This window comes from Equus quagga, chromosome 4 (genome assembly GCF_021613505.1).
Source record: "Equus quagga isolate Etosha38 chromosome 4, UCLA_HA_Equagga_1.0, whole genome shotgun sequence".
Lineage (NCBI taxonomy): Eukaryota > Metazoa > Chordata > Mammalia > Perissodactyla > Equidae > Equus > Equus quagga.
In genome coordinates, this window is record NC_060270.1 from 136,965,923 (window position 1) to 136,993,235 (window position 27,313).

Genomic DNA, 27,313 nt, shown 5'->3' on the forward strand with positions numbered 1-27,313 from the left:
GCATTTAGAAGAACCCAATAAACTAAAAACAAGAAAATTACTTCTCCACTAGCTAAGCTCCACCACCTAAATGCTGAGAGCCTTCACAGATGCAGACAAAAACAAGATACCAAACTACATACTCGTACAGTCTGGACAGCTCACATAGCCTATCAGCTCTGTACTCAGGCCTGACAGAAACATGCAACTCAATGAGAATCTTCTAGAAAGGGGCCTAATTCCTAGGCACTATGTAATATAATGGTAACATGCCAGGTGACCGTCTAACAGCATCATTTACCTAGACTATATATACACAATACAAATAGTTTCTCAAGGTCAGATAGAGAAATTTATAAGGCAAGATAATTATTTTTCAACAGGTGACTTGAGTAGAGTATTTAAGCTCTAACAGTTTACAAAATGCTTGAGAGAGCTATTTTCTTTGCTCTTCTCACTTGGTCAGATGGCACTCTACTGGGACTAACATCAAACTGGGTTACATGTGTGCGTACACACACTGAATTCTGTGACTCATTCAAGAATTAAAAGATTAGGGTCTCTAATAGGAGCTAATTTGGGTATTTTAATTTTACACAAAGTTTAAATATTTAGGATACAAAGAAATAAAAGGAAATCATAAACAAAATATCCCAAACCTTAACTAAGCAAAGAACATTTTATAAATTGTTAAAGAGAAAACTAAAATTATCAATATAAATCAATTAAGAATTTTTGGTGTGTCCATTTATTCAACAGGATTGGGTAACTGTGTCATATATATGCACCATACAGAAACATCAAATTTTTTAAAAAGCAGAACACTGAGTATTTAAGAAGGTATTGCTGCCTTAATTAAACCCGTAATTCAGAAGGCACTTCAGTAACCTTCAGTGCTCCAAAGTCGTGGTCATCATCACCGCACGATACTGAAGAAAAAGTTTATTTGTACCATGTACAAACAATAACTTCCAGTATTATGCAAGAAAACCTTACGTTTTAGGCATTTTCTTTTTTCTTTCTGTACAATTAAAAATAAAATGAACATTAGTACAGTTTTTACAAATATTTTGTTTATTTTAATGAAGCTGGTACAGACAATGTCCATTTAAAACCCATATCCCAGGCCAAAAAGTACAAATAAAATCAAAAAGAGAGCAGTGTTCTGTCATATACACGTCTGCATGAATAACTTTATTAACTGCTAATGAAAATTAGAACTTTTCTGGGATCTTCCGTCAAGATTTTTCTTTAATCTTACAATGCTTTCTCTTCAGTGAAGCCATCTTTGGAGTCAGTCATTACTCTCACCATCTCTATCATCTTGACTCCAACCTGATCTTCTTCTTTTGGTCCAGACCCTCAGATTTTAAATGTAGCTTCAAGTTAAGGAAAGGTCATTTTTCCACAGTTCAGTTCTCTGAAAAACTTCCATCTCCCACTGAAAGTCATAGTCCAGGAGTGAAGCAATCACATGCTAGAACTTCAGGGCCAATTGGAAAGTCATTATGAATACTCGCATTGGTCGGTCTTATTTATCACAAGCCTGAAAATGCACAGTCCTGGAAAAGGTGGCCTCTCTGTGCACACATGTAATTTTTAAAAAGGAGAGGGCAATATGAAGGGGGCTGAGGTTTGATCACCAAAAATCAGCACAATGAAAACAAACGATAATGAATAATGGGCACTAGAATTCAAATTACCAGATGTTTTAAAGAGGCAGGGTGCCAGTTTTCAATTCCGTGTCGAACACCACATTACAAAAGAACTATTTTTAAAAATAAAAAAGGATTGAGGGAAAAGAAAAAAAAATAAAAAGAATATCTAAATCGTTGAATGACCCCCTGTTTGTTCCTGATAAACTTCAATCACATCTTCTTCCTCCATCCCCAGCTGTAAGAAGGAAGAAAAATATGTTAGCTGTAGAACATAAAAGCACCACTTTATAATTGGCTGCAATTACGTGGCCACTGTTTTCAAGTGCAAAAAGATACAAGAGATCCAATTACCCTGTTCTAAGATTCAGACTCCTGTCCCCTTCCTCTCAAGAGCAGAGGTCTGTCGTTCCTCTGCTTGTCTGTCTGTGGAGGCATTCGTCCTACTTTGCTGAGTCAACTTCACTTCTCAGTTTACTCACCAGAGAAAATTTAAGTGTTTCTGAAAAGTACCTTAAAGGAGTGTTAAATCTAATGAAACATGTATTTAATAGTTTAATAGTTTGATGGCATAAGTTTCTAAAAAGCATTTTACTTTTTGATATAAGAACCTGATAGAATCTCTTTCAAAAAGCCTAATCTCAATTTGAAATACACATGGTTTTAATTAGAAAAATACTGCCTAAGGATTCCTTTCTAAATGTCTTGCTGTCATCTACAGTTCCTTCTGGCATATAACTGTTATGTTCTTTGATAGTGACCACTCTAAATGCAGAAAAGCTATCTATACATCTACTTTTATTTGATACCTCCAGCTTTATAAGCTAGATTTTTTAGCCCATCCCTTCTCAATTCTTAGAGGAAAAAAAGGGGATCCTTTAAAATCCCTTTTTAAGCAAAGTATATGCAATTATTGGTTTTTTTAATGTGCTTTATATTTATATACACTGAAATACTCTGGAATTTTTTTCTTAAAGATATTATTAATAATGGTTGCCTCTGAGAAATGGGAATGCAGATATTCAGAATATATTTATTTTCCATTTTATATACTTTGGTTGTTTGGCTTTTTATTACTTTTATTTTTAACCATGAGTATTCTTTTATTTAAAAAAGAAAAAAGAACACTGGGGGCATGGTGTCACACAGAAACCCAGGTGCTGCCCTCAATGAGGTAAGGACCGTGACTCTCGATTCTGGCGTGCAGCTGGGCTGGGAGGCACTGTGCTAGGCGGACTGAAAACAAAACTAGTACTGTTTCCACTGAACTCCGATACACCACAGAACAAATGGAAAATACAATTTTCAAGGAAAGTCTAAGGTCAATAATCTCCTTTAATGAGAAAAGTTTTGTACTTTATAGGTGACATTTTTGTGAATTACAAAATATGAAAATCAAAATATGCTAAGAAATCTGAAAGTAAAGCACAGACTTATGTTGATTTAAAGTGATTAGATTGGCTCTAGTGTTATGGATCTCTTGGTTGTGGTACATATATGAATATTAAAATAACTACTAATTAAAGATGCTATTAAAACGTAATCTTAAGTGCACACATAGCTTAGTAAATACTGCAAGGACTAAAATTCCAAAATTACAAGGAACCTTGAAATCAGGAAGGTAGTGTGTGTCCTTAAACTATCAGTTTCAAGCAGCACATGAGTAGGGATGAGTGAACACTACCCAAAAACCTGCGCTCTCCCACTGCCCCATTACCCCTGTGAAAAGATCATCTCTTAGTGACGGTGAGGAGGGGCCGCAAAATGCACTCAGTGTCTACTGTGCTGCAGAGAGCACACATGCCAGGACGGGGAAAACACTACATGGGTTTGGAACAGCATACTGTGCCAAAAAGTAAGGAAATACTCAGGAAAGTGGGTGGCTACTAAACTTAGAGGACAAGTTTGATGAGAAAAAGGATATTCGCATAGTTTCAAAGTATGTCCCCACAAATTACTCAATTACAAAAGAAAAAAATAACACAGTAAAAAAAAAAAGACAGTTAAACTGAGTGATAAAAATTAACATCACCCATAAGGGGTTTCACATGCTCCAGATATTACACCCTGAGAAAGACACATCACCATTCATGTAGTATATTCCAGCCAAAACTACATAACTGGAATCCAGTCATGAAGGACTTTCTAGAAAATAACTGGTTGTATTTTTCAAAAATATAAATGTCATGAGATTAAAAAGAAAAAGGCTAGGGAAGTGTTACAAATTAAAAATGACTGAAGGGACACCTCAATAAAATATGTTTATACTGAAGTGGATCCAGTGACGAGGGAGAAAATTTGTTATAAAAGTCATAATTGGGACAAGTGACAAAATTAGGTTGTAGATTGAAGCATTCTAACAGTGTTAAGTGTCCTGAATTTGATCAACAGTACTGTGGTTATGTAAAAGAATATACCTGTTCTTAAGAAATACACACTAAAATATTAAGTAGTTAATGGCCATGGTGTATGCAATCTACTCCCAAGTGGTTCGGGGAATATATATACACACACATATATGGCAAAGAGGGAAATAATTAAGCAAAGGTAGCAAAATGTTAAAAACAGGTGAATCTAGGTGGAAGAGAGTACAATTTTTTGTACTATTCTTGCAACTTTTCTGTAAGTTGAAAATTATTTCAAAATAGAAACTATAAAAAAAGATGGAGACATGTCAAAAAGAACACAGATGCCAAATTGAAGGAGCCCCCACTAGCCAATACCCAAAGAAGAACATACACACAGATTCAAAGTATCTCCCACAAATTACTTATTAATTACACAGGAAAACGAGAACTTTACAATACATAAATCTGGCAGTTACCACCTTAACTAAGTGACCAAAGTTAACATTACACACAACAGGACCAATGGACACCACGCACCTCCCGACCTGATGCACTCGCAAGTACACGGTTTCACTCGGTGCTACTCCCACCCGAAAGGCAAAATTGAAGCTCACCACAAGGAAACATCAGACAAACCCAAACTGAGGGACATTCTAAAACATAACTGGCCTGTACTCTTTTAAAAATGTCAGTGTGATGAAAAACAAAGACTGAGTAACTGTTGCAGATAAAGAAAACAACGGAGGCATGATAACTAGTTAGGATGCGTATCCTGGATGGAATCCCAGATCAGGGTTAAAAAAAAAATTATAAAGGACCTTACCGGGACAAACGGCAAAATCGGACTATTGTGACTGCATATTCAATAACAGTACTGTATCAAAGTTAAATTTCCTAAATTTGTTAATTGAACTGTGGCTCTTGGGGGAGAGCACAGAAATATTTAGGGCGAAGGGGTCATGATATCTGCAAATTAATCTCAAGTGGTCCACCAATAACAACAATATGTCTATGTAGAGAGAGTGATAATGCAAACATAGCAGGATGTTAGTGACTGGTGAATCTACGGAAAAGGCTGTTATACAGGAGAATATTACACTCGTCTCCTAACAACCCTGTGAGTCTGAAATGTTTTCAAAATAAAAATAACCATACATCATTCCCACTATCAGAATGTCAGCTTGTATTTGGAAGGAGGAATCTGTCTAAATATAAATATACACTCTCTCTCACACTTTATTACTTTCAGAGGCCTCTATGCGGGGGGTGGGGTGGGGAGGGGGGGAATATATAAACAAAGAAAACGTTCCCTATAATAAAACAATTAAATGAAGACACAGAAGCATTAAAAAACATAAACCAAGACAACAGAACCAAATATATTTCTATACACTAATAAGTTCGCAAAATGGGTCAAAAGTCAAAATCAAACCATAAAACATCACCATCACCATCAAACTCTATTAGAAATCTGCCAAATCTAGGGAATATCTCTCCATCTTCAATATGACGTACTGTGTGCTTAATGACAATTTCAGTACTCAATTCCCACTTTCCACCTCTCTTTTTACTGGTACTTTTGAAGGCAATATATGGGAAGTTTCAATCCAAAAGATTGTTTCTCTCTGACAAATGATATACCACTTAAATCAGAGAATATTCACAAAAACGGCAGTTTAATATTAGTGAACCAAATCATTGAATGCAGAATTTAACATTTTTCTTGACTCAGAGAAGAGATTATACTCACTTCTTTTGGAGTGTGATTATCAGCAATTCTCTGACCTTCAAAGAGAAACCTGAGTGAATTCATTGGAACTCCCTAAAAAGGTAAAAAACACATATGTATACACAAATCTTATACGAGATAATAAGAACTTTGATGCATAAAAAGCAAACATGAGGGGCCAGCCCAGTGGCATAGTGGTTAAGTTCATGCACTCCACTTCGGTAGCATGGGGTTTGAGGGTTCAGATCCCAGGTGCAGACCTACAAACCATTCATCAAGCCATGCTGTGGTGGTGACCCACACAGAAAACAGAGGAAGACTGGCACAGATGTTAGCTCAGGGACAATCTTCCTCACCCAAAAAAGAAAAAAAGCAAACATGAAAGCTTCAACAGAATACATACAACATAAAACTAGACAGCCAATTCTATCATAATTATCAATTATTGAGTACCAACTTTTGCTAGGCCCTCCCTATACCAAGTATTTTACATACATAATCATAAACGTTCATTACAATCACCCTAGAAGGTATATATTATCATCTTATCTTCATCTCACAGCTAGGGAATCTAAAGCATGGAGAGGGCACACGAACTGGCCAAGAATTTAAGGCCAAACTTGTTCCTAAGCCTGTGCTCTATTCTATAGTTTCCTCTCAAATCTGTAAGTCAACATGAAAGATAAACTCAGAAATTGGATGAGCACTCTCACTAGCTTCCAACTACACAAGCAAAACTGGTTTTAAATAGATTAAATCATAGAAACTTGGTAAAGCACAGTAGCTAGCCAGGTAAGCTACAGTAAACCTGTGATGGCACAGATAGCACTATCAACATCACAAAAGATTAAAACACATTTTTCCAATCACTTAGTCAACAAAAATAGTTAAAAGGGAAGAGGTGACTCACTTAAAGAGAAATCACTGGTAAGTATAAATCAAGAATCATTTATTTAGTCCAAAAGTATTATGACAGTTTTGCTCAATATCGAATGTATTAAGGTTTCCACCTTGAGTGTTCAAACAGTGTCCCAAAAACATCCAAAAAAATTAAAACTATCTTCCAATATGTACTGTACATAAATATAGGAGACCGTGCAAACTCACCTTCCATTTAATTTTAAATTCCTTCCAGGGTTATATTAAATAATAAAATAAACATAACTGACAAAGGCAGGATAGTCTTTGATTTTAATTATAGGATCTTTTAAAAAAAGAAACATTATCCTGTGTCAGAGTGAAAAAAGTTTCTATAGAAACCAATCTATAAAATCAAAATGGAAGAATGATTCAACAAATATTTACTTTATATACTTTTCAATCTCTACTGGGTAAGTGTTGCATGGTTCAGATAAATTAAGTTTCCTATTCGTCATACATCATTAAATATAAGAAAAACTATCAAGCCTCTGTGAACTAAGTAAAATAACTTTTTCTTAAGTTTTAAGTATATGCCCAAGCATAAAAAAAAGTGTTGGAAGTTATTCTAAATTGATGTTATATTTTAATTATCTCCCGAAACCTAGCACTTTCCATTTTGGATCAAAGCTTAATTTTCACTTCAGCTCTGTGATTTACCTCTTTACTGTGCACCGTTTTTCCTCAATAATCAACTCCTTGGTCATCAGATGGGGTGAAAAGACTACATAAACTTCTTCAGAGTCATTGTTAGGATTAAATGACAACTCACCTAAGTCCTTAGCGCAATGCATTTAACGTATATGTTCCTTTCCCCTGGTGAACATCTCAATTTTAGCTCCCATCAATATTATTATAAATGTGAACTAGTTAAGCCCCAATTAATAAGATTTTACTAAGTTTAACAATTGACATCAAAAACAGAAGAGAAAGAAGTGTTTATTGCTTTACTTATCCTAACACCTAGGTGATCTCTTTTTCTTCTGGCAAAAGTGATTTTTATCTAAGTTTCAAATTTAAACTGTAAAAAGCAAGCCTTCTAAAAATAAAACCTACAATACCTGAGTTAATATCATGGAATATGATCTAATTATCAAAATATATCTTGGTTGTCTCCCATATAAACTAATTCCAATTACATTTATTTAAAAACCTCTCTTAGGGGCCAGCCCGGTGGCTCAGTGGTTAAGTGCACATGTTCTGCTTCGGCGGCCTGGGGTTCGCCAGTTTGGATCCCGGGTGCAGACATGGCACCGCTTGGCAAGCCATGCTGTGGTAGGCGTCCCACACAGAAAGTAAAGGAAAATGGGCACAGATGTTAGCTCAGGGCCAGTCTTCCTCAACAAAAAGAGGAAGATTGGCAGCAAATGTTAGCTCAGGGCTAATCTTCCTCAAAAAAAACCCTCTATTTTATTAATAATGACAATAACAGGTAACATTTATTGAGGATTTTTAGGCATCATGTTAAGACCTTTATGTAGGTCATCTGATTTCCTCTTCATGAGGTAGGCACTGTAATATTCCCATTTTAATAAGGAGGAAACAAGGCACATAACTTGTCCAAGGTCCCACAGTCAGACAGTGGTGAAGCCGAATTTGAATCCAGGCAGGTTAAAGGAATTAGTTATTGTTCTAATAATCCAGCTCATGAAGGCCAGAATCTGTGAGGATTTGGCATTAATAAATTAATTAGACTTCTTTATGACTTTTTAAAAAGAGAAAATTCCTTGATGTTGAAAATACAGAATGCAATTAACAGTAAACGTATAAAGATAATAAACTACTAATATTAATACTTAAATTTAACATATGGCTATAACACCCATGGTTAGAAACAAGGAAATTTCACAGTGATCACAAAAAAGTACTTGCCTTTATTGTGACTCACACTTATAAACTCTCAAGACAGAAACATTCATACAGCTATCTTTACAACTCTAAGTTATTTTTCAAACTAGTTCCACATATCTTATGAACTCAAATTTTGAAATGGGCCACAAGGGGGAAAAAGCAATTAAACAGGATATAAGGAGTATTCTCCTTGAGTTGCTAATGGTGAAAATAATAAAAGATCACTTGTCCTTTGGCAATCATCCTTAAAAGAAAAATTAATGACATATAAAGCTCTGTACTTAATACATACAAACCTGTCTTTGACAGTATGATTCTTTAAGTTTCTTGAGATGTGTTGTCATTTTCACTTTGAAGTGAATCTCACTGCTATCCTAAGGAGATAAAAGAAAAAAAATTATCTCTCTTTGTGTAAACTACTTGCTTTGCTTGAAATAAATTATTTAATTACACACACAATTGGCCCTCCAAATCCACGGGTTCTGCATCCACAGATTCAACCCACCACGGATCTTGTATCTACTATGATTAGGATGCGAAGTTGGCTGAGTCCGCGGATGCGGAATCCACAGCTGTGGAACCTGCAGATACGAAGGGCCAATTAAGGGACTTGAGCATCCACGGGTTTTGGTATCTGCGGGGTTCCAGGAAGCAACACCCTGCAGACACTGAGTGACGACTGCACACGACAAAAACAGAAACCTTGTCACCTACATTTTCCCACCAAAACATTCTTTTTAGTATTCCTAACAGGTTTTATTAAAACACTCTAATCATCCTGAAAGTTGCTTTATACCCATTTCAAAAGACACTTAATCAAACAATGTGTGTTGGGTGTTAAAATTAGCAGTATAAGTAAAAGGATGTATGTCAAAGAACGCATTCCTTCATACTGAGTGCCGAGTCTATTTTCAAAATAAAAGAACTTGAACTGTCACAAACCCCCAAAAGCAACTCAAAACAAAGGTACCCCCCGCAACTGAAGCGTCGTTACAGGTGGTCAAACCAACAAGAGAGACATATACCATAAAATAACAGACTGAGGAACTGATTCCTGCCATAAACAGTCACCCCAGAGAGTCTGGTCTGTCACCTGAGAAAAATGAGTAAGAATGTGAGTCAGTCAAATTGATTTGCGGGACCACAGATTCTTTTCTTCTACCTAGACTGTCAAGCAAACTACAGGCAACCATCTGAAGAGAATACTGGCACTTGCATTCTGTAAAATTTCAAAGCCAATCCTTACAATTACATATCACGTTCACAAATGTATGCTACTGCAAGGTGCATGTTTATACTTTTGTTTGTGACTAGAATTATAAAGAAAAAACAAATTCTCTTCCTATAGATAATTTCATGAACAGACAAAATTTCTACAGCATACCTCACACCATACACTAAAATTCTTCCAGACGAATTAAAAGAGCTAACGTTTCAAAATATTTTTTTAATATTTTTTCTTCCTCTTAAGAGAGAATTTTTCCTCTAATCTTGACATTAGGAAATCCTTATTCTAACGCAAGATTTTAACCTAGAAGCCATAAAAAAAGGAGACTGATAAACTTGATTTAATAAAAACATAAACCATTCATACAGTAAAAGGCACCATAAACAAAAGTTAAGAGACAGTGGAGAAAATACTCACAACACACAAAACAGACAAGAAAAATCAAGAAAACATAAAGAATTCCTACAAATCAATATTTAAAAAAGGTAATCACAAATCGAATACAACAATACATTAAAAAGATCATATATCGTGATCAAGTGGGTTTCATGTCAGGGATGCAGGGATGGTTCAACATCCACAAATCTATCAACGTGATACACCACATTGACAAAATGAAGAATAAAAATCACATGATCATCTCAATAGATGCAGAGAAAGCATTTGACAAGATACAGCATCCATTTATGATAAAAACTCAATAAAATGGGCATAGAAGGAAAATACCTCAACATAATGAAGCCCATATATGACAAACCCACAGCAAATATCATTCCCAACAGAGAAAAACTGAAAGCTATCCCTCTAAGAACAGGAACCAGACAGGGATGCCCACTGTCACCACTCTTATTTAACATAGTATTGGAAGTCCTAGCCAGAGCAATCAGGCAAGAAAAAGAAATAAAATGGATCCACATTGGAAAAGAAGTGGTGAAACTGTCACTCTTTGCAGACGACATGATTTTATACATAGAAAACCCTAAAGAATCCACTAAAAAACTTTTAGAAACAATAAATGAATACAGTCAAGTTGTGGGATACAAAATCAAGATACAAAAATTGGTTGCGTTTCTATACACTAACAACGAAGTAGCAGAAAGAGAAATTAAGAATACAATCCCATTTACAATTGCAACAAAAAGAATAAAATACCTAGGAATAAACTTAACCAAAGAGGTGAAAGATCTGTACACTGAAAAGTATAAAACATTGTTGAAAGAAATCGAAGTAGACACAAAGAAACAGAAAGATATCCCATGCTCTTGGATTGGAAGAATTAACATCGTTAAAATGTCCATACTTCCTAAAGCAATCTATAGATTCAACGCAATCCCTATCAAAGTTCCAACAACATTTTTCACAGAAATAGAACAAAGAATCCTAAAATTTATATGGAACAACAAAAGACCCCGAATAGCCAAAGGATTCCTGAGAAAAAAGAACAAAGCTGAGGGTATCACTCTCCCTGATTTCAAAATACGCTACAAAGCCATAGTAACCAAAACAGCACAGTACTGGCATAAAAAGAGACACACAGATCAATGAAACAGAATCGAGAGCCCAGAAATAAACCCACACATCTATGGACAGCTAATATTCGACAAGGGAGCCAAGAGCATACAATGGAGAAAGGAGAGTCTCTTCAATAAATGGTGTTGGGAAAACTGGACAGCCACATGCAAAGAATCAAAGTAGACCATTATCTGACACCATGCACAAAATCAACTCAAAATGGATTAAAGACTTGAATGTAACACTCGAAACCATGAAACTTCTAGAAGAAAACATAGGCAGTATGCTCTTTGACATTCGTCTTAGCAGGACATTTTCAAGTCCCATGTCTGACTGGGCAGGGGAAACAAAAGAAAAACTGAACAAATGGGACTACATCAAACTAAAAACCTTCTGCACAGCAAAGGAAACCATCAACAAAACGAAAAGACAACCTAACAATTGGGAGAAGATATTTGCAAACCATATATCAGATAAGGGGTTAATATACAAAATATACAAAGAACTCATACATCTCAACAACAAAAAAACCAACAACCCAATTAAAAAATGGGCAAAAGATCTGAACAGAGATTTCTCCAAAGAAGATATCTGGATGGCCAACAGGCATATGAAAAGATGCTCAACATCATTAGCTATCAGGGAAACGCAAATCAAAACTACAATGAGGTATCACCTCACTCCGGTCACAATGGCTACAATTAACAAGACAAGAAACAACAAGTGTTGGAAAGGATTGGAGAGAATGGAACCTTCATACACTGCTGGTGGGAGTGCAAACTTGTGCAGCCACTATGGAAAGCAGTATGGAGTATCAGAAAATTAAGAAGAGATCTACCATATGATCCAGCTATCCCACTGCTGGGTATTTATCCAAAGAACTTGAAAACACAAATGCATAAAGATACATGCACCCCTATGTTCACTGCAGCATTATACACAATAGCCAAGACTTGGAAGCAACCTAGGTGCCCATCAAGGGACGAATGGATAAAGAAGATGTTGTGTATATACACAATGGAATACTACTCAGCCATAAGAAATGATGAAATCTGGCCATGTGTGACAACATGGATGGTCCTTGAGGGTAATATGCTGAGTGAAATAAGTCAGAGAGAGAAAGTCAAATACCGTATGATCTCACTCCTAAGTAGAAGATAAAAACAATGACAAACACATAGCAATGGACATTGGACGGGCGGTTGCCATAAGGGAAGGGGGGGAGGGCAAAAGGGGTGATTAGGCTCACATGTGAGGGGAAGGACTCTAATTCGTTTTTGGGTGGTGAACATGATATACTACACAGAATTCAAAATATATTACGATGTACATCTGAAAGCTATATATTGTTATAATCCAATGTTACTGCAATTAAAAAAAAATAAAAAATTTAAAAAAATAAAAAGGTAATCAATGGCATAGGAGAGACATACAGATTAATGCAATAAAACTAAGGGCCCAGAAATAAAGCCATATATATCTATGTTCTCTTGATTTTTGACAAGGATGCCAAGCAGTTCAATGGGAAAAGGATGGACTTTTCAACCAATGGTCTGGGACAAATGGATAGCCACATGCAAAAGAAGTTAGAATCTACCTCAAATCCGGACAAAAATGATCAAAGACTTAATCATAGCAGCAAAAGAAAAAACAGATCAATTCACCAAATTTAAAACCACGTGCTGCAAAAGGACATAACCAAGACAGTGAAAAGACAACCCAAGATGGGAGAAAATATTTGCAAACCATCTATCTGATTAAGGTCTAATATCCATAATATAAAAAGTATTATTACAACTCAAAAATTAAAAAAAATCCAATTTTTAAATGGACAAAACATCTGAAGAGACATTTCTCCAAACATGACATATAAATGGCCAATAAGAACATGAAAAGATACTCAACATCATTAGCCATCAGGGAAATGCAAATCGAAAAAGATACTACTTCACCCAGTAGGATGACTATAATCAAAAAGACAGATAACAGTAAGTATTGACCAGAATGGAGAAATTGAAATCTTCATACATTGCCAGTGGGAATTAAAATGATGCAGCCACTGCTGAAAATAGTTTGGCAGGTCCTCAAAAAGGTAAACAAAATTACCACTATATTAGACCCAACAATTCCACTCCTAGATATATACCCAAGAGAACTAAAAACACATCTACATAAAAACTTATAGATGAATGTTCACAGCAACATTATTCATGATAGCCAATATATGGAAACAACCCAAATGTCCATTAACTGATAAACTTAATAACAAACTGGTATATCCATACAATGAAATATTATTTGGCCATAAAAAGGAATGAAATACTGATACACGCTACAACTTGGATGAACTTTGAAAATATGCGGAATGAAAGAAGCCAGACACAAAAGGCCATATATCACATCATTTCATTTTCATGCAACGTCCAGAATAGGTAAATCCATAAAGACAAAAACTAGCTTAGTGGTTGCTAGAGGGTGGAGGGAGAGGAGGATGCAGAGTTATTGCTAGTAAGTACAGCATGTCTTTTTTAGGGTGATGAAAACATTCTGGAATTAAATAGTGGTAATAGTTGCACAGCCTTGTGAATGTACTAAAGCCAATGAATTATACACTTTAAAATGAAGAATTTTATGGTATATGAATTATATCAACATAAAAAATTTTCAAAATGAGATAATCACAGAAAATGGGAAAAGGATATGAACACACAATAGAAGAACATAAACATAGTAGACAAAAAATTACACCTCACTCATAGAGAAATGCGAAATAAAATTCTTTTACCTATCATACTGGCACAAAATTGAAAGACTGGTAATATTTCACGTTTGGGAGAATGTGGGGAAATAGTACACTGATGCTTTGATGGTGAGAGTCCACCAATTCTGTCTTTTGCCCTTTAAAAAAAACAACTATGAAGATTCATTCCTCCAACAATTTTCAGCTAACCTTATAAGTATCAGCAAACATCTCAAAAAGGGTCAGTAAGATACAGGCCAGAGTCTGGAGAAATGAGGTGCCAGGAAAAAGCAAAGGGTCAGGAAAAGGGCAGAGAGGTCCTTTTGTTTAAGGCTGGCCTCAGCCTTATCAACTCAATAGTATCCACTGTATTTGCCATTGAAGCCTGCTAACGAAAAAACAGGTTTATTTGGCGAAATTAAGGTGATCTAAATCTGCAAAGCAGACCAATTAAAAAAAACAGTACCAGCCTTTTCTACTTCCAAGAGATGCATACATAGTAAATAAAAATGCCCTTTATAAATAACTTGCCTTACCTAAATCACTTTTCCCATGTGTCAGAAATTATTCACAGATTCAAGGAAGAGTCAAATGAGAAAAATAATGAAACTCACCTGTCCAATGACTTTCAGTTTTATGTATTCTCCTTCCTTCTTATCCCCCAAATCCTCAGTTGAAGGTTTTGCCTCCTGAAAGAAAAGGACATTTAAAGAAAAGAGCAAAAAAGGTCCCAACCCAATTACTGTCCCAAACTCTAGTTCACTAGAAATCAAGAAAGAGGTCTCTTTTCTTACAATATCCTACAATAATGGTAATAACACTTCGCCATGCATCAGAACCCCCCAAGGACTGGTTAAGCCCCCTAGGCCCCACTCCCAGTTTGTTCTGTAGGTCTGGGGTAGGGCTGCAATTTGCATTTCTAACAAATTACCACGCTGCTGGGCAGAGGAACAACCTGGAAACCATTACCCTTACAGTCAACTCCTATTAGTCAAAGGAAGCTCATTCTCCATGAATTCTTAACCAAACATTCTGAACCCAAGATTATCTTCTCACAGCCTATGGGGAGAAGTTAACTACGCCCATTACAAAACTATACTAAGAAACACAAATTAATCATAGTAGCATAAGCAAACTCTATTTAGGAGGAAATCAAATGGCCAAGCATCTGGCCTAACATACTCTAGAGTCAAAACAAATCAGTTTTCTCTCACCTACTATTTTAGACTACCTGAAGCATTATATGCAATGTCAGAAGATTAGGCTTGGCTGAAAAAGAATTAGGGGAATTGAACCGAAATGAGAGAAAAGCACAAATGGTAAGCAGGAAAAGGGAAGAGGAAACCAGACTGGAAGAAAGAAAAGAGAGTCACAAAGGAATTCCAAATGAAGGGATACTGAAAAGAAAACGAAACTAACAGAATAAATTAGTTGAAACAACTTCACCACGAAGTATCTAAGAAAAGTAAGCCACTTTTTCTTTTTTAAGATTTTTTATTTTTTCCGTTTTCTCCCCAAAGCCCCGCGGGTACATAGCTGCATATTTTTTTTAGTTGTGCGTCCTTCCAGATGTGGCATGCGGGACTCCGCCCCAGCATGGCCTGACAAGCGGTGCCACGTGCACAGCCAGGATCCCAACCAGCGAAACCCCGTGCTGCCAAAGCAGAGGAACCCAACCACCCAGCCACGGGGGCGGACCCCGTAAGCCACTTTTAGTAAAGGAGGAAGCCTGGAAAATTTCACTCAATGGTGTGAGAGAAGTAGCTTTCCCATGTGCTATATCTTTGTTTGGCCACCAAATAAATTATTCACTTACTTAAATATATACTATATTATTCATAACAATTTCAAAGTGTTAATCCACGCTTGATAAGAATATAACCAACCATACTGTATCTTAAAAATAAAATAACGGCCTTACCTGTGTATCTCACGCCAGTAACTTAAAACTAATAAACTCTTTGACACTCAAAATTTAACAGAAAATATTAAACTAGAAGTAGCTTTTAACTTTAAGATAGAGGCTAGTGGGGGCCAGCCCTGTGGCCGAGTGGTTAAGTTCACGCGCAGAGGCGGCCCAGGGCTTCGCAGGTTGGGATCCTGGGCGCAGACATGGCACCGCTCATCAAGCCACACTGAGGCGGTGTCCCACATGCCACAACCTGAAAGATCCGCAACTAAAAATACACAACTATGTACCAGGGGGCTTTGGGGAGAAAAAGGAAAAATCTTTTAAAAAAATAAATAAATAAAATAAAATAAAATGCCATCTGACCTGCCCAGAATCTTCAGGGTTAAGTTCAAACTCCTTAGCTGACACACAGTTGTCCTTCATGTGCTGGTCCTTATTCTCCTGTTTCTTACTAATAATACCCTTTGCTCCAGCCATATTGAACTATCTACAACTCCTTGAACATGGCACCCTCTATCTTATCTCCCCTATCTCTGTACAAGCTAATTCCCTCTGCTTGGAATGTCCTTTCCTACCCTAATCCCTTTTCAAGACCACTCGGGCATCACTTCCTACAAAATGATTTCCCAGACCACCCTCTTAAATGTCCCATACTGCTTACTTGTATCTATTATAACCACATTCGCATGCCTGTATCTCCCACTAGACTAAGCTCCTTATTGGCATGCCTTACTCTTCTTTGTATTTCTGGTCAAGCACAGTGCCTGGTACTTTGAAGATATTCAATATGCTTGCTAAATAAATTAATGTTTTCTGTGATGGTTTTGTATGTCTTGTCTCCCCATAAGTTTATAAGGAGAGGGTCCTAAGTTTTTCATCTTTATAATCTCTGTAGTGCCAGGCGAATACTAGGCAATTATTTAATTCTCGCTGAATTAAGGTGACAGCACTACTTTCTGTATCATACCACAAAATGTTACTAACGCTTCATACTTCTACTCTACACAACAGTCAGTCCAAACAAAAATCCTTTCAGATTTTTATATTCACAGTTGAAAATAAGAATTCACTTCGTTCATAAGAACATGTGAACACAGGGATTTGCTATTTCCACAAACAAGGCGCCACTTTCCCTAGTCGCTCCATTTCGGCGCCGTCTTCCAGACTGAAGCCCCACAGCAATGTCATCGGTGCCACTTGTTTAACAGCCTCATGCTTGCCTAACGCAGCCATCCAATTTTTCCTGTGCTACCTTTTTTTCTTTTGACAAACTAGTCTGGAAAGTGAGAAGATCTTAGATAAAAAAGGCCAAAGTTTGTCTCCAGTGATTTCAGCGTCTTTTGTATGCTCTTTCCTTCTCTCCCCCGTAAAAAAGCAGCCAATACAGAATGGTATGGCACACTAGCTACCAAACAGTGCAAGCATACAGCACTGGGTCTGGGACACCAGGTCATCAGAGAAAAGAGAATCCCAGAGAGGGCCGGTTGATTTGGCTGGAGAGGATGCACAGCCCAAGAGCAGAAAAACCTGGTAACCTAAGAAAAAGTAAATGTATGTACAAGATCAAAGAGAGGAACTGAAAACCTCTAAGTTTTCAGGTGTCATCCACAGACTGAATCATGGTACCTGGAATGGTAAAGGAATTTATCAGACACCAGGCACTATCAACTCTTCTTTGAAAGATATAGAAGGAATACCTTGGAAATAGAAGACGGCTGGATCTGGAAAGAGAATTAGACTGGAAAGGACAGAAAACACAACGATCCTCATTTAAAAATATAAAAAATTCATGAGAAGGATTTTATTGTGCCATTTCAAAGTCAAAAAACAAGGACTTTGCTTAGAAGTGCTCTGCCAATCAGTATGCTGACAATCCAATCACATGGAGAGAGCATCACACTTTACCCACAGTCTGTCACCGACCCTTCCACTCATACAAGGGTTGTTCGTTCTTCTGAATGAGGGGAGATTCTGAGGAAATCCAAAAACAAAGAATGCATTTACCCTAGTTTGATGACATTAACAAATCTGTTCACTTTTTAAGGAGTGACAACAATATCCTGGTCATGTCAAAAGAAAAAGTACTTCTCTTTTAGAGATACATACTAAAATATTTACAGATAAAATGATAAAATGTCTGGGACTGGCTTCAAAATAACATGAGGGATTCAAGTGGGGCTGTGCAGCTGAAATAAGACAGCCAAGAGATGGATATATAGGTACAACTATATGTACATTAAAATTTTCCATAATAAAACATTTCATAAAAATGCATTCACTCAAAGTTTCCAAAAATTCTGTTAACCATAGGTCTTACTGTAACATATCAGTTTACTTTATGTCCTAATGAAGCAAGCTCAACAAGGGTTAAATTGGATAATTCTAATACTTATATCCATTATTAAAAAATCAAACTCCAAAATTACCATAAAGTCTTCTCCCTCATAATTCAATGAGTTTACCACAATTCTAAAAACACAAAAATACACATACATTTTCAGCTTCATGCTACACATATTCAAACTTAATGAGACGGTACTAGAGATCTGGAACGGAACTGACCAAATTTAGCTCCATAACTTCAAAGTTTAAGTCGGGCTGTCAAGACACTGGGTCTTCTGTAAATCTACATTCAACCCTACAATTGTGGTTAAACACTAAACATGCACAGACAACTTCTCAGGAACTGAAAATTATAATTGAAAACTGCACTGGTTGTGTAAACCCTACTCTTTGATCCTAGACTACGGACGTATGCAAAGCCTGGAACAAACTGGCCTGACCGTATCTAAAAGTACCAGCACATAGATGAGGTATGGCAGACAGGCAGTTGTTCATTCCCTATCCAATATCCATTTTCCCCTTCTTCCTTACAAAGGGAAGCCTAAACGTGCCCAGCTAAAAAAAAATATTTCCCAGCTTCTCTTAAGGCCACATGATGCAGTGCTGGTCAATGAGAGAAAAGATGACATAGTTTTTGGTATACTTTTTCCCTTTGCTTTATCCCTTTCTCCTGCCTGGAACAAAGATACAAAGCAACCTTTTTGTGCCCACAAGGAGACAAGCATGAGCTGTTAAGGATGGAGGAGAAAGGCATACGAAGGCATTGTGGCACTATCTTACCAGCCCTGAACTACTTACGTCTGGACGTATTTCATGAGAAAAATAAACTGCATATTTGTTTAACTTACTATATATCAGATTTTCTGATATTCAGGCCAAAACCAATCTAACCCGACATAGGAAGTGCTGTAAATAGGTATCGTTTGGCTCATGTTAAAAACAGGTCCTAGAAAACCACCTCAATGTGTGTGAAAAGCAGAATGGAGAAGTAAATTGTGGTACCTTCACACAATGGAATGCAATACGGCAATGAGATTTAACAAGATACAACTACACACAATAATATGGACAATCTCCAAACAATGAGCAAAAGAAGCCAGACACAGAAGTATACACTGTATGATTCCACTTATATCATGTTATAATGTATAAAACCAGGCAAAACTAATCTGTGTGTTAGTTAGGCTAGTGGTTCTTAATTTGGCTGGCTGCATAAACATGATCAACTTGTGAAAGTTCAAACTATCCATTTATGTGCACTTTTTCACATGTATATTAATCTTCAGTAAAACCTTTAAAAATAACTGGCCCTGAACACTGAGAACAGTGAGTCCAGCAAACAGAACTCCACCCTTCCTTCCTTCAGGTCTTTTCCTTCAGACTCTCATTAGCTCAGCAAAGGCAATCACAGGCAAAAAGAATGGTCAAAATAGAAAAGCATAACAAATACCATACATCTTTAAATAAATCTGAGTCATGTTGTAGGAATATTCAAAATTTAACCGTAAAACTAAGGTGCTCAATGATAAAACCTGTGTGAACTTACCAACATGACTTTTTTGGAGTATCAGATAATTATCTACCAAAAAAAAAATCACAATTTCAGGAAATTCCAAAATGGGAATACTACATGGCTTAGAGAAAATTATCTGTAACAATCCCAATGTCCTGGAAGATGCAAATGATTTGATCTTGGAGATAAAGTTACCAGGTCTATTGCAAATAGACGTAAAGGTCAAGAAGGTATGCAAAAGCATCATAAAAGGAAAACGACTCCACTCGGACAGCCAGCCCTTCCTCCGGACCCAAACGTCACGGGAACTGAAGGAGGAGGAGGACCTGGTGCTTCCTGTTTCTGAGGCAACCCTCCAATTCTAGGGCCGAGAATGATGCTGACAGCACACTGACAGTCAAGAAATACTTGATAAATGAATGAATCTGACCACTCATTCCTTCAAAAACTTTTACTAAAGTATCCAGTCACTTTGCCCGGGCACTTCAGGAAAAAAAGGATGAAGAAAGCCTGATTCCTGACCCTGAAAAGCAAATGGTCCAATGGAGAAAGACTCTACTTAAGATAACTTAAAATAACTGTAACACTATATAAAAAGCTATAACGGAGACATTCTAACTGCCCTGGGGAACTAATGGGTGTCGCGACATACTTGACAATTGCTTTATAGTTTTGCAATTTGAACTACTCAACTAACCTTCAAGAGTACTCTAACCATAACAATCACATTCAGTTTTCAAAATATTATTAAGTATTGTTTAGGTGACATTTGCTTTGAAATGTTTTATTATAATCTATATGTTTGCAACACCCACTAGCAGCACCTCATATATCTATCAGAGAGAAGAGAGAACATATCTTTACTCTCCTAGGCCATGGAATGCTTAATGTATGTATCACTACCTGCTCAAATCATAGCTACAGTTTAACGTACTTATTCTATGATATAAACAGTAGTATACACAACTATGAATTTTAATATACGCCCAGTTCATCGTATTCTTCTGCTCTCTCAAGCCAACAATTACTAAGATCAGTAAACAGCAACAGGGAGATATAAAGAACACTGCAGGGAATAATGCTATCCTAACAGAAGAAATACAATTCATGTCATAGATTAAAGATAACTGCAAATTCATGGTTACTCTTCCCTTTGAGAAACGGAGTCTAAATGCCTTTCCCTTGGTGACTATAGTTAATAATACTGTATTGCATATTTGAAAGCTAAGAGAGTAAACCTTAAAAGTTCTCACACAAGAAAAAAATTTGCAACTATGTGTGGTGATGGATGTTAACTAGATTTATTGTGATCATTTCAAAATATATACAAATATTGAATCACTATGTTGTACACCTGAAACTAATGTGACATGTCAATTATATCTCAATAAAAATAAATAAATCTCTTGAATTTGGGCTGGGCTCAGTGAATTGCCTGACCAACCAAATGCGAAAGTGAGTTCCAACGCTAGGTCCCAGGAGGCTTGAGGTTTCCACTCCGCTTCTCTGGGAACACTCACTCTCTTGTGAGGCCTGAGCTGCCATAGGTCTGACTATCCTGGGATCCCCAGGCTGAAGAGAACACATGATGAGACCACTCACAGAGGCCCTGAGACTGTAAGAACAGTCCAGCTATTTGAGTAAGCCTAGCTGAGGCCCCCACACAAGGAGCGATGATGAGTCCAACTCACAGAGCCCTGCTCAGTGGCAGATTTATGAGCAAATTACAAGACTGTTGTTTTAAGCCACTAAGTTTTGAGGTAGTTTGTTAGGAACCAACAGATAACCTCAATTACATAATGGTCCAAATCCTTGACCAAAGATAAAAGGAAATCATTCAATCAATCTCTCTCTCTGTCTCTGAGGCGGGGGCAGGGAGAACAAACCTTGTCATAACAGATTCAGTTAGCATTTAAAGCAAACCAGTCATCCAAATTATTACAAATTAACAGACCTGAACTGAAGAACTGAAGTCCTCACTGCCTTTGATGATTCTGATATACGAAAAAAAAAGATAAACTTGAAGACAGGGAAGGAGAAAGGGAAAATATTTGGACAAATCACCCTTGCCCATTTGATATCAAGCTTCTGGTTCTATGTGAGTGCTTAATTTTGCTGCAAGGTGATTAGGCTAAAGGAGAGCACCCAATCCGTTACTGGTTAAAGTCTAGTCCTTAACCTTTTTGAGGGATCATGTACCCCTGATGAAAGCTATTTCTCTCTCCCTTAAAAAAAATACACATGCACAAATACTCACAAAACAATCTATACAATTTCAGTGAATTTTCAGCCCTTAAGGTCCATGAACCTCAGGTTTAGAAACTATTTTAGAAGATTATTCAATAATGGTCCACAAATCCACTATATAATGGCAACATTGTTAGAATTATAAGAAAGCATTTCACTCAAATTCCAAAAATAATCATTTTTCATTAATCAATGGAGAACCCAGCAATTTAAGTCTCGTGTGAATTTAATATCCACCTATTTTAACCTGAAATTATTACTCAATTTCAATATCTTAACAACAGACAATAACCTTCTGAGAGGTACTTCAGAAAACACATGATTCTAAAAGAATCTGGTTTAAATTAAGATTGTGATTCAGTCTCATCTGCTGATATTGCATAGTTGTAACTTGGGATTCTTACTCTCACTCATAAGCCTCTTAAGGGTGAGAGTGGAGCTTCATATCTCTTTAAATCCTTAGTACTCAACACTGGAACTGTACTGGGTCCTGATTATTAATAATGATGCTGGTCAATCAACCTAAAGCAACAGTTCTCAAACTTTTTGGTCTCAGGACTCTTTTACGCTTTTAAAAATTATTTAGAACCCCCTAAAGCTTTTGTCAGGTTGGTTATGTCTATTGAGGTATACAATATTTAGACACTGAAACCACCAAGAAATGTTTTAAATATTAATTCATTTTTAAAATAACAAAAAACTCATTATATATTAGCAAAGAACATTTTCATTAAAAATAGTTTCCAAAACAAAACTAATGAGAAGAGTGACACTGTTTCTGCATTCTTGCAAATCTCTCAATGCCAGCTGGCTTTTCACATCTGCTTCTACATTTCAATCTGTTGTAATACCACAGGTCATTTAAGTCTTGAGAAAACTCCACTAAACACTCATGAAAGAACGAAGAGTGAAAAAGACAAATAATGTGTCATGTGCTGGTATTATCATGAAAATAGTTTTGGCCTCGAGGACCCCCTGAAAAGAATCTAAAGAACCTCTGGCCTACAGCCACCTGTTAGTGCCCCAGGTCCTTTATTTTTTCCCTCACGTCTTTCTTAAATGACCAGAATTCAATCTGGTGGAATGAATTCTACAATTTACTTCATAAGTCCTTCTGTACACTTCTGTTTCAACATGCTTCCTAGCCACTTCTGAGCATCAAAATAAAAGGCTGACGAAACTGAGCATTTACACCTGTTCCTCCCTCCCTGGTAACCAAGTAAACAACTATCTAGGGAAATACTTATAATGCCATTCCCATACCAACTTGGGAATTAACCTCGACTGTTAGTAAGAAGACCCATCCAAAACTATCTAGATTATGGTTAAGCTTTAAAAACATACATGTGCATTTTGCAAGCCAGTACAAATCCACAAAAGCATCAGTTGCTCTCACCAAGTGGTACAAAACTGAACTAGGTTAAAAGCCAAGGGAATAAGCGTTAAATTTAAAAGCTCAAGTACACTATGGAGTTGAATGAAAAACAGTTTCCTAGATAACTATCACTAAACAAGCAAAAGGTCCAAAAATACTTTAAAAAGTCAATGTCGCCTGAGCAACAAAACGAAGTCCAGACAAAAACCTTACGAACTAAAAACTAGCCATAAGCGTGGTTAACTACAAAAAGATGAGGAAGAAAAACTTAACTACGGAAAACCGAATACTCCTGATTGAGTGCAAATTCCAAGGAAATACTTGTTAGTAAATACTAACATTGAGATGGAGCACTTTGCCAAAATCCGCAGCTTTCTACAAATGTTCTGCAACTGCTCTCCATACACGGAGCTTTCCTATCCTTTTCCTACAAGGGATCAGTCACCTTCAGGTTAATGCCCAAATGAAATGTTTTGAGTTGCTCTAGCAGTTTTGTGCTACTTTCTTTCTTGGTTATTCTGAGTGCTCTCTTACAACTGGAGAGCCGCTCAACCAATCCCGAGTAAGGAAAGGGAAAGTACAAGAAAAGAGGCGACAGCTCCGCACCCCCACAAGGGAAGACTCCGAGCGCGGCGGCGGCCCGGCCCTCGCCGCAATCGCAATCCGGACGGAAAGCAGAGCTTTCTAGGTTCCCAGCAACCCGAGACCGCGTCTCCCTGCCCCCGCCCCCACGTCCCCACTCAGGAACTAGCCAAAGACCCAGACCAAAAAGTGGAGTCCAGCCGCTTTTCAGGGCCCGGAGCCTCCAGGGCAGGGATTCTCTCCCGTTACATAACCGGGGCCTAGGGCCCCGCTTCTGCAATCAGTCCTCGGAGAGGGAGGCGGACGGGCTCCCCAAGGACCCTCGCCGGGGGTGGAAGCCGGGCTCTGCACCTGGTGGACTGGAGACAGAAGGGGGCCGACTTGACGGAGGCCGCGGCCAGAGGCGCTGGGGCGAGGGGACGAGCGAGCCCGGGGAGCGGCAGGGCGGCTCCCGGAGGCCCGCGGCAGGCCCCGGCGTCTGCGGCCCCAGCCCACTCCCTTCCTCCCGGGCCGAGGCCCCACCGGCCGCCCCCTCCCCCAGGGCGCGCTCCCCTCCCCCGCGCCTCCATCCCGGCCCCGGCCGAGCGGCAGGCGGCCCTGCCGAGGAGGGCCTCGGCCCCGCCATCGCGCGCGCCCAGCCCGGTACCTGGTCAGACATGGTGACGGCGGCTTCCCCCGGGGTCTCCGCGCAGCAGCGGCCTCGGGCACGCAGGACCTCGCTCCGGGGTTTACAAATCCGTCTCTCTTCCCTACAGCACAACACCGCGGCTGGAGGGACTTCCGCTACGCCTCGCGTCACTTCCGGTACGCGCCGGGGGAGGGACGGGCGAGAGGGGAAGGCGAGGCGGGAAAACGGCGGGAAGCTGCCGGCCGGGAGGGCTCGCGCGCCGCTGTGTTGGTGGTCGCGCGAGTGACTCAACGACAGTCTCCTCAGCGCCGCCGAGCACCGGGGCCCGCGCCCGTCCCCCGGCGAAAGTTCCCGGTCCCCAAAGTTGGTGTTGGGAACCGTAGCGACAGCCCAGACTCCTCCCTCCCGGACACCTTGCGCGTCTCTGAACGCCGAGCCCGACGCTTCTATTGTCTCCCGGCCTGGCTCGTCAGCCTTCCTAAATAATCTGAATTGAATCCCTGTGCTTCTGACCCCAGAGCTAACGTTTTTGGTTAACCAGCGCCCTGCTTCCCCCGCTTGCCAAACGCATGACCTTGATTAAAAAAAGAAAGCAAAACAGTCATCCCATTGGACACAATCTCGATGAGCTGATTCCAACCCGTGAATTCCTTGCTCTGAGTTAACGATGATCCTTCTATGATTTCTTTTTCAAAATACAGTGGCTCTACGGGCATAAGCGTAGAGAATCAGGATGTAGACAAATGGAATAGAATTGAGATTCCAGAAATAAATCAATAAACCCTCACACATCAATTAATTTTGCACAAGAATGCCACAATTCAATGGTGAAAGAAGCACTTCAACAAATGTTACTGGAACAAGTGGATACCGACTTGCAAAATGAATTTGGTTTACTACCTCAAAACATGAAAAATTAACTTAAAACGTATCAAAGGCCTAAATGTAAGAGCTACAACTCTTAAGAGAAGACATAAGTATAAAACTTGACCTTGGGTTAAGTGAGAGCTTCTTAGATATGGCGCCAAAAGCACAAACAACGAAAGAAAAATAAATGCGTTGGACTTAATCAAAGTTAAAAACTTTTGTCTAGGGGCCAGCCCAGTGGTGCAGCAGTTAAGTTTGCATGTTCCCCTTGGGCAACCGGGTAGCCCGGGGTTTGCCAGGCTGGATCCCGGATGTGGACATGGCACCGCTTGGCAAGCCATGCTGTGGCAGGCGTCTCACTTATAAAGTGGAGGAAGATGGGCACGGATGTGAGATCAGGGCCAGGCTTCCTCAGCAAAAAGAGGGAGATTGGCAGCAGGTGTTAGCTCAGGGCTAATCTTCCTCAAACGAAAAAAAAAATCAAATATAAAAACCTTTTCCTTTTGGGGCTGGCCCCGTGGCCGAGTGGTTAAGTTTGCGCGCTCCGCTGCAGGCGGCCCAGTGTTTCGTTGGTTCGAATCCTGGGCGCGGACATGGCACTGCTCATCAGACCACGCTGAGGCAGCGTCCCACATGCCACAACTAGAAGGACCCACAACGAAGAATATACAACTATGTACTGGGGGGCTTTGGGGAGAAAAAGGAAAAAATAAAATCTTTAAAAAAAAAAAAACTTTTGTCTTTTGCGTTGAAAAGACAACCTAAAGAATGGGGAAAAATATCTGCAAATAATGTATCTGATAAGGGTCTAGTATTCAGAATACATAAAGAACTATTACAATTCAATAATAAAAAGACAAATAATCATTTAAAAATGGGCAAAAGATCTGAATAGACATTTCTCCAAAGAAGGTATACAAATAGACATGACAAGATGCTCAACATGATTAGCCATCAAGGAAATGCAAATTAAAACCACAATGAGGTACCCATTCACGCCCACTAGGGTGTCTATAATCAAAAAGACAGATGATAATAACAAGAGTTAACAAAGATATGGAGAAATTAGAACCCTCATACCCTACTTAGTGGGAATATAAAATGCTTTGGAAAACCTACTGGCATTGCCTCAAACTGTTAAAAGTAAAGTTACCATGACCCAGCAATTTACTCCTAGATATATACCCAAGAGAACTGATAACATATGCCCAGACAAAAACATGTACACAAATGTTCACAGCAGCATTGTTCATAACAGCAAAAAAGTGGAAACAACCCAAATGTCCATCAACTGGCTAATGGATAAACCAAAGTGGCATATCCATACAATGGAATACTATTAAGCTATAAAAAAAGGAGGAAGTACTCATACAATGTGAATGAACATTGAAAACGTGCTAAGTAAAAGGAGCCAGTCACAAAATATGATTTCATTTATATGACCTGTCAAGAATAGGCAAATCTATAGAGACAGAAAATAGATTAGTGGGCTACTGCTCCAGCCTTCTGCTAGGGCTGGGGGAATAGCGAGGAAGTAGGGAATGACTGCTAAGGGGGAGAGGTTTCTTTTGGGGGTGATGAAAATGCTCTAAAATTGATTGTGATGGTTGCACAGCTCTGTGAATATACTAAAAAACTAAAAATTATACACTTTAAATAGGTGAACTGTATGGTATATCTCAGTACAACTGTTATGTATGTATTTTTAAATGGCTCTGAGAAGAGCTGCTAATAATAAGGAAGCATAGGATGTTAATAAGGGAGCATATAGGACAGTCACATCCAACCAAGCTCATAAAAATCTTCCAAAAAAAATAATAAAATAAGGAGCCAGCCAGGTGGCATAGTAGTTAAGTTCATATGCTCCACTTTGGTGGCCCGTGGTT

At 38.4% G+C, this 27,313-nt stretch overlaps 1 protein-coding gene across 1 annotated transcript; it reads right to left on the bottom strand.

Moving 5' to 3' along the window:
• Positions 1–1,030: 1,030 nt before the first annotated feature.
• On the bottom strand, positions 1,031–24,711 carry SUMO1 (small ubiquitin like modifier 1). The gene is made up of 6 exons (XM_046659364.1): positions 24,579–24,711; positions 14,575–14,649; positions 8,777–8,854; positions 5,733–5,804; positions 1,804–1,872; positions 1,031–1,354 (listed from the first exon to the last, which is right to left on the bottom strand). The coding sequence occupies exons 1-5, from the start codon at positions 24,588–24,590 to the stop codon at positions 1,804–1,806; spliced, it is 306 nt and encodes a 101-aa protein (XP_046515320.1). The 5' UTR covers positions 24,591–24,711; the 3' UTR covers positions 1,031–1,354.
• Positions 24,712–27,313: the final 2,602 nt, after the last annotated feature.

Coding starts and splice junctions, on each gene's coding strand:
- SUMO1 (XM_046659364.1), bottom strand. Junction 8,855..14,574: donor AACTGAAAGTCATTGGACAG/GTGAGTTTCATT, acceptor TTATCTCCTTAG/GATAGCAGTGAGATTCACTT. Junction 5,805..8,776: donor AATCATACTGTCAAAGACAG/GTTTGTATGTAT, acceptor TTACCTTTTTAG/GGAGTTCCAATGAATTCACT.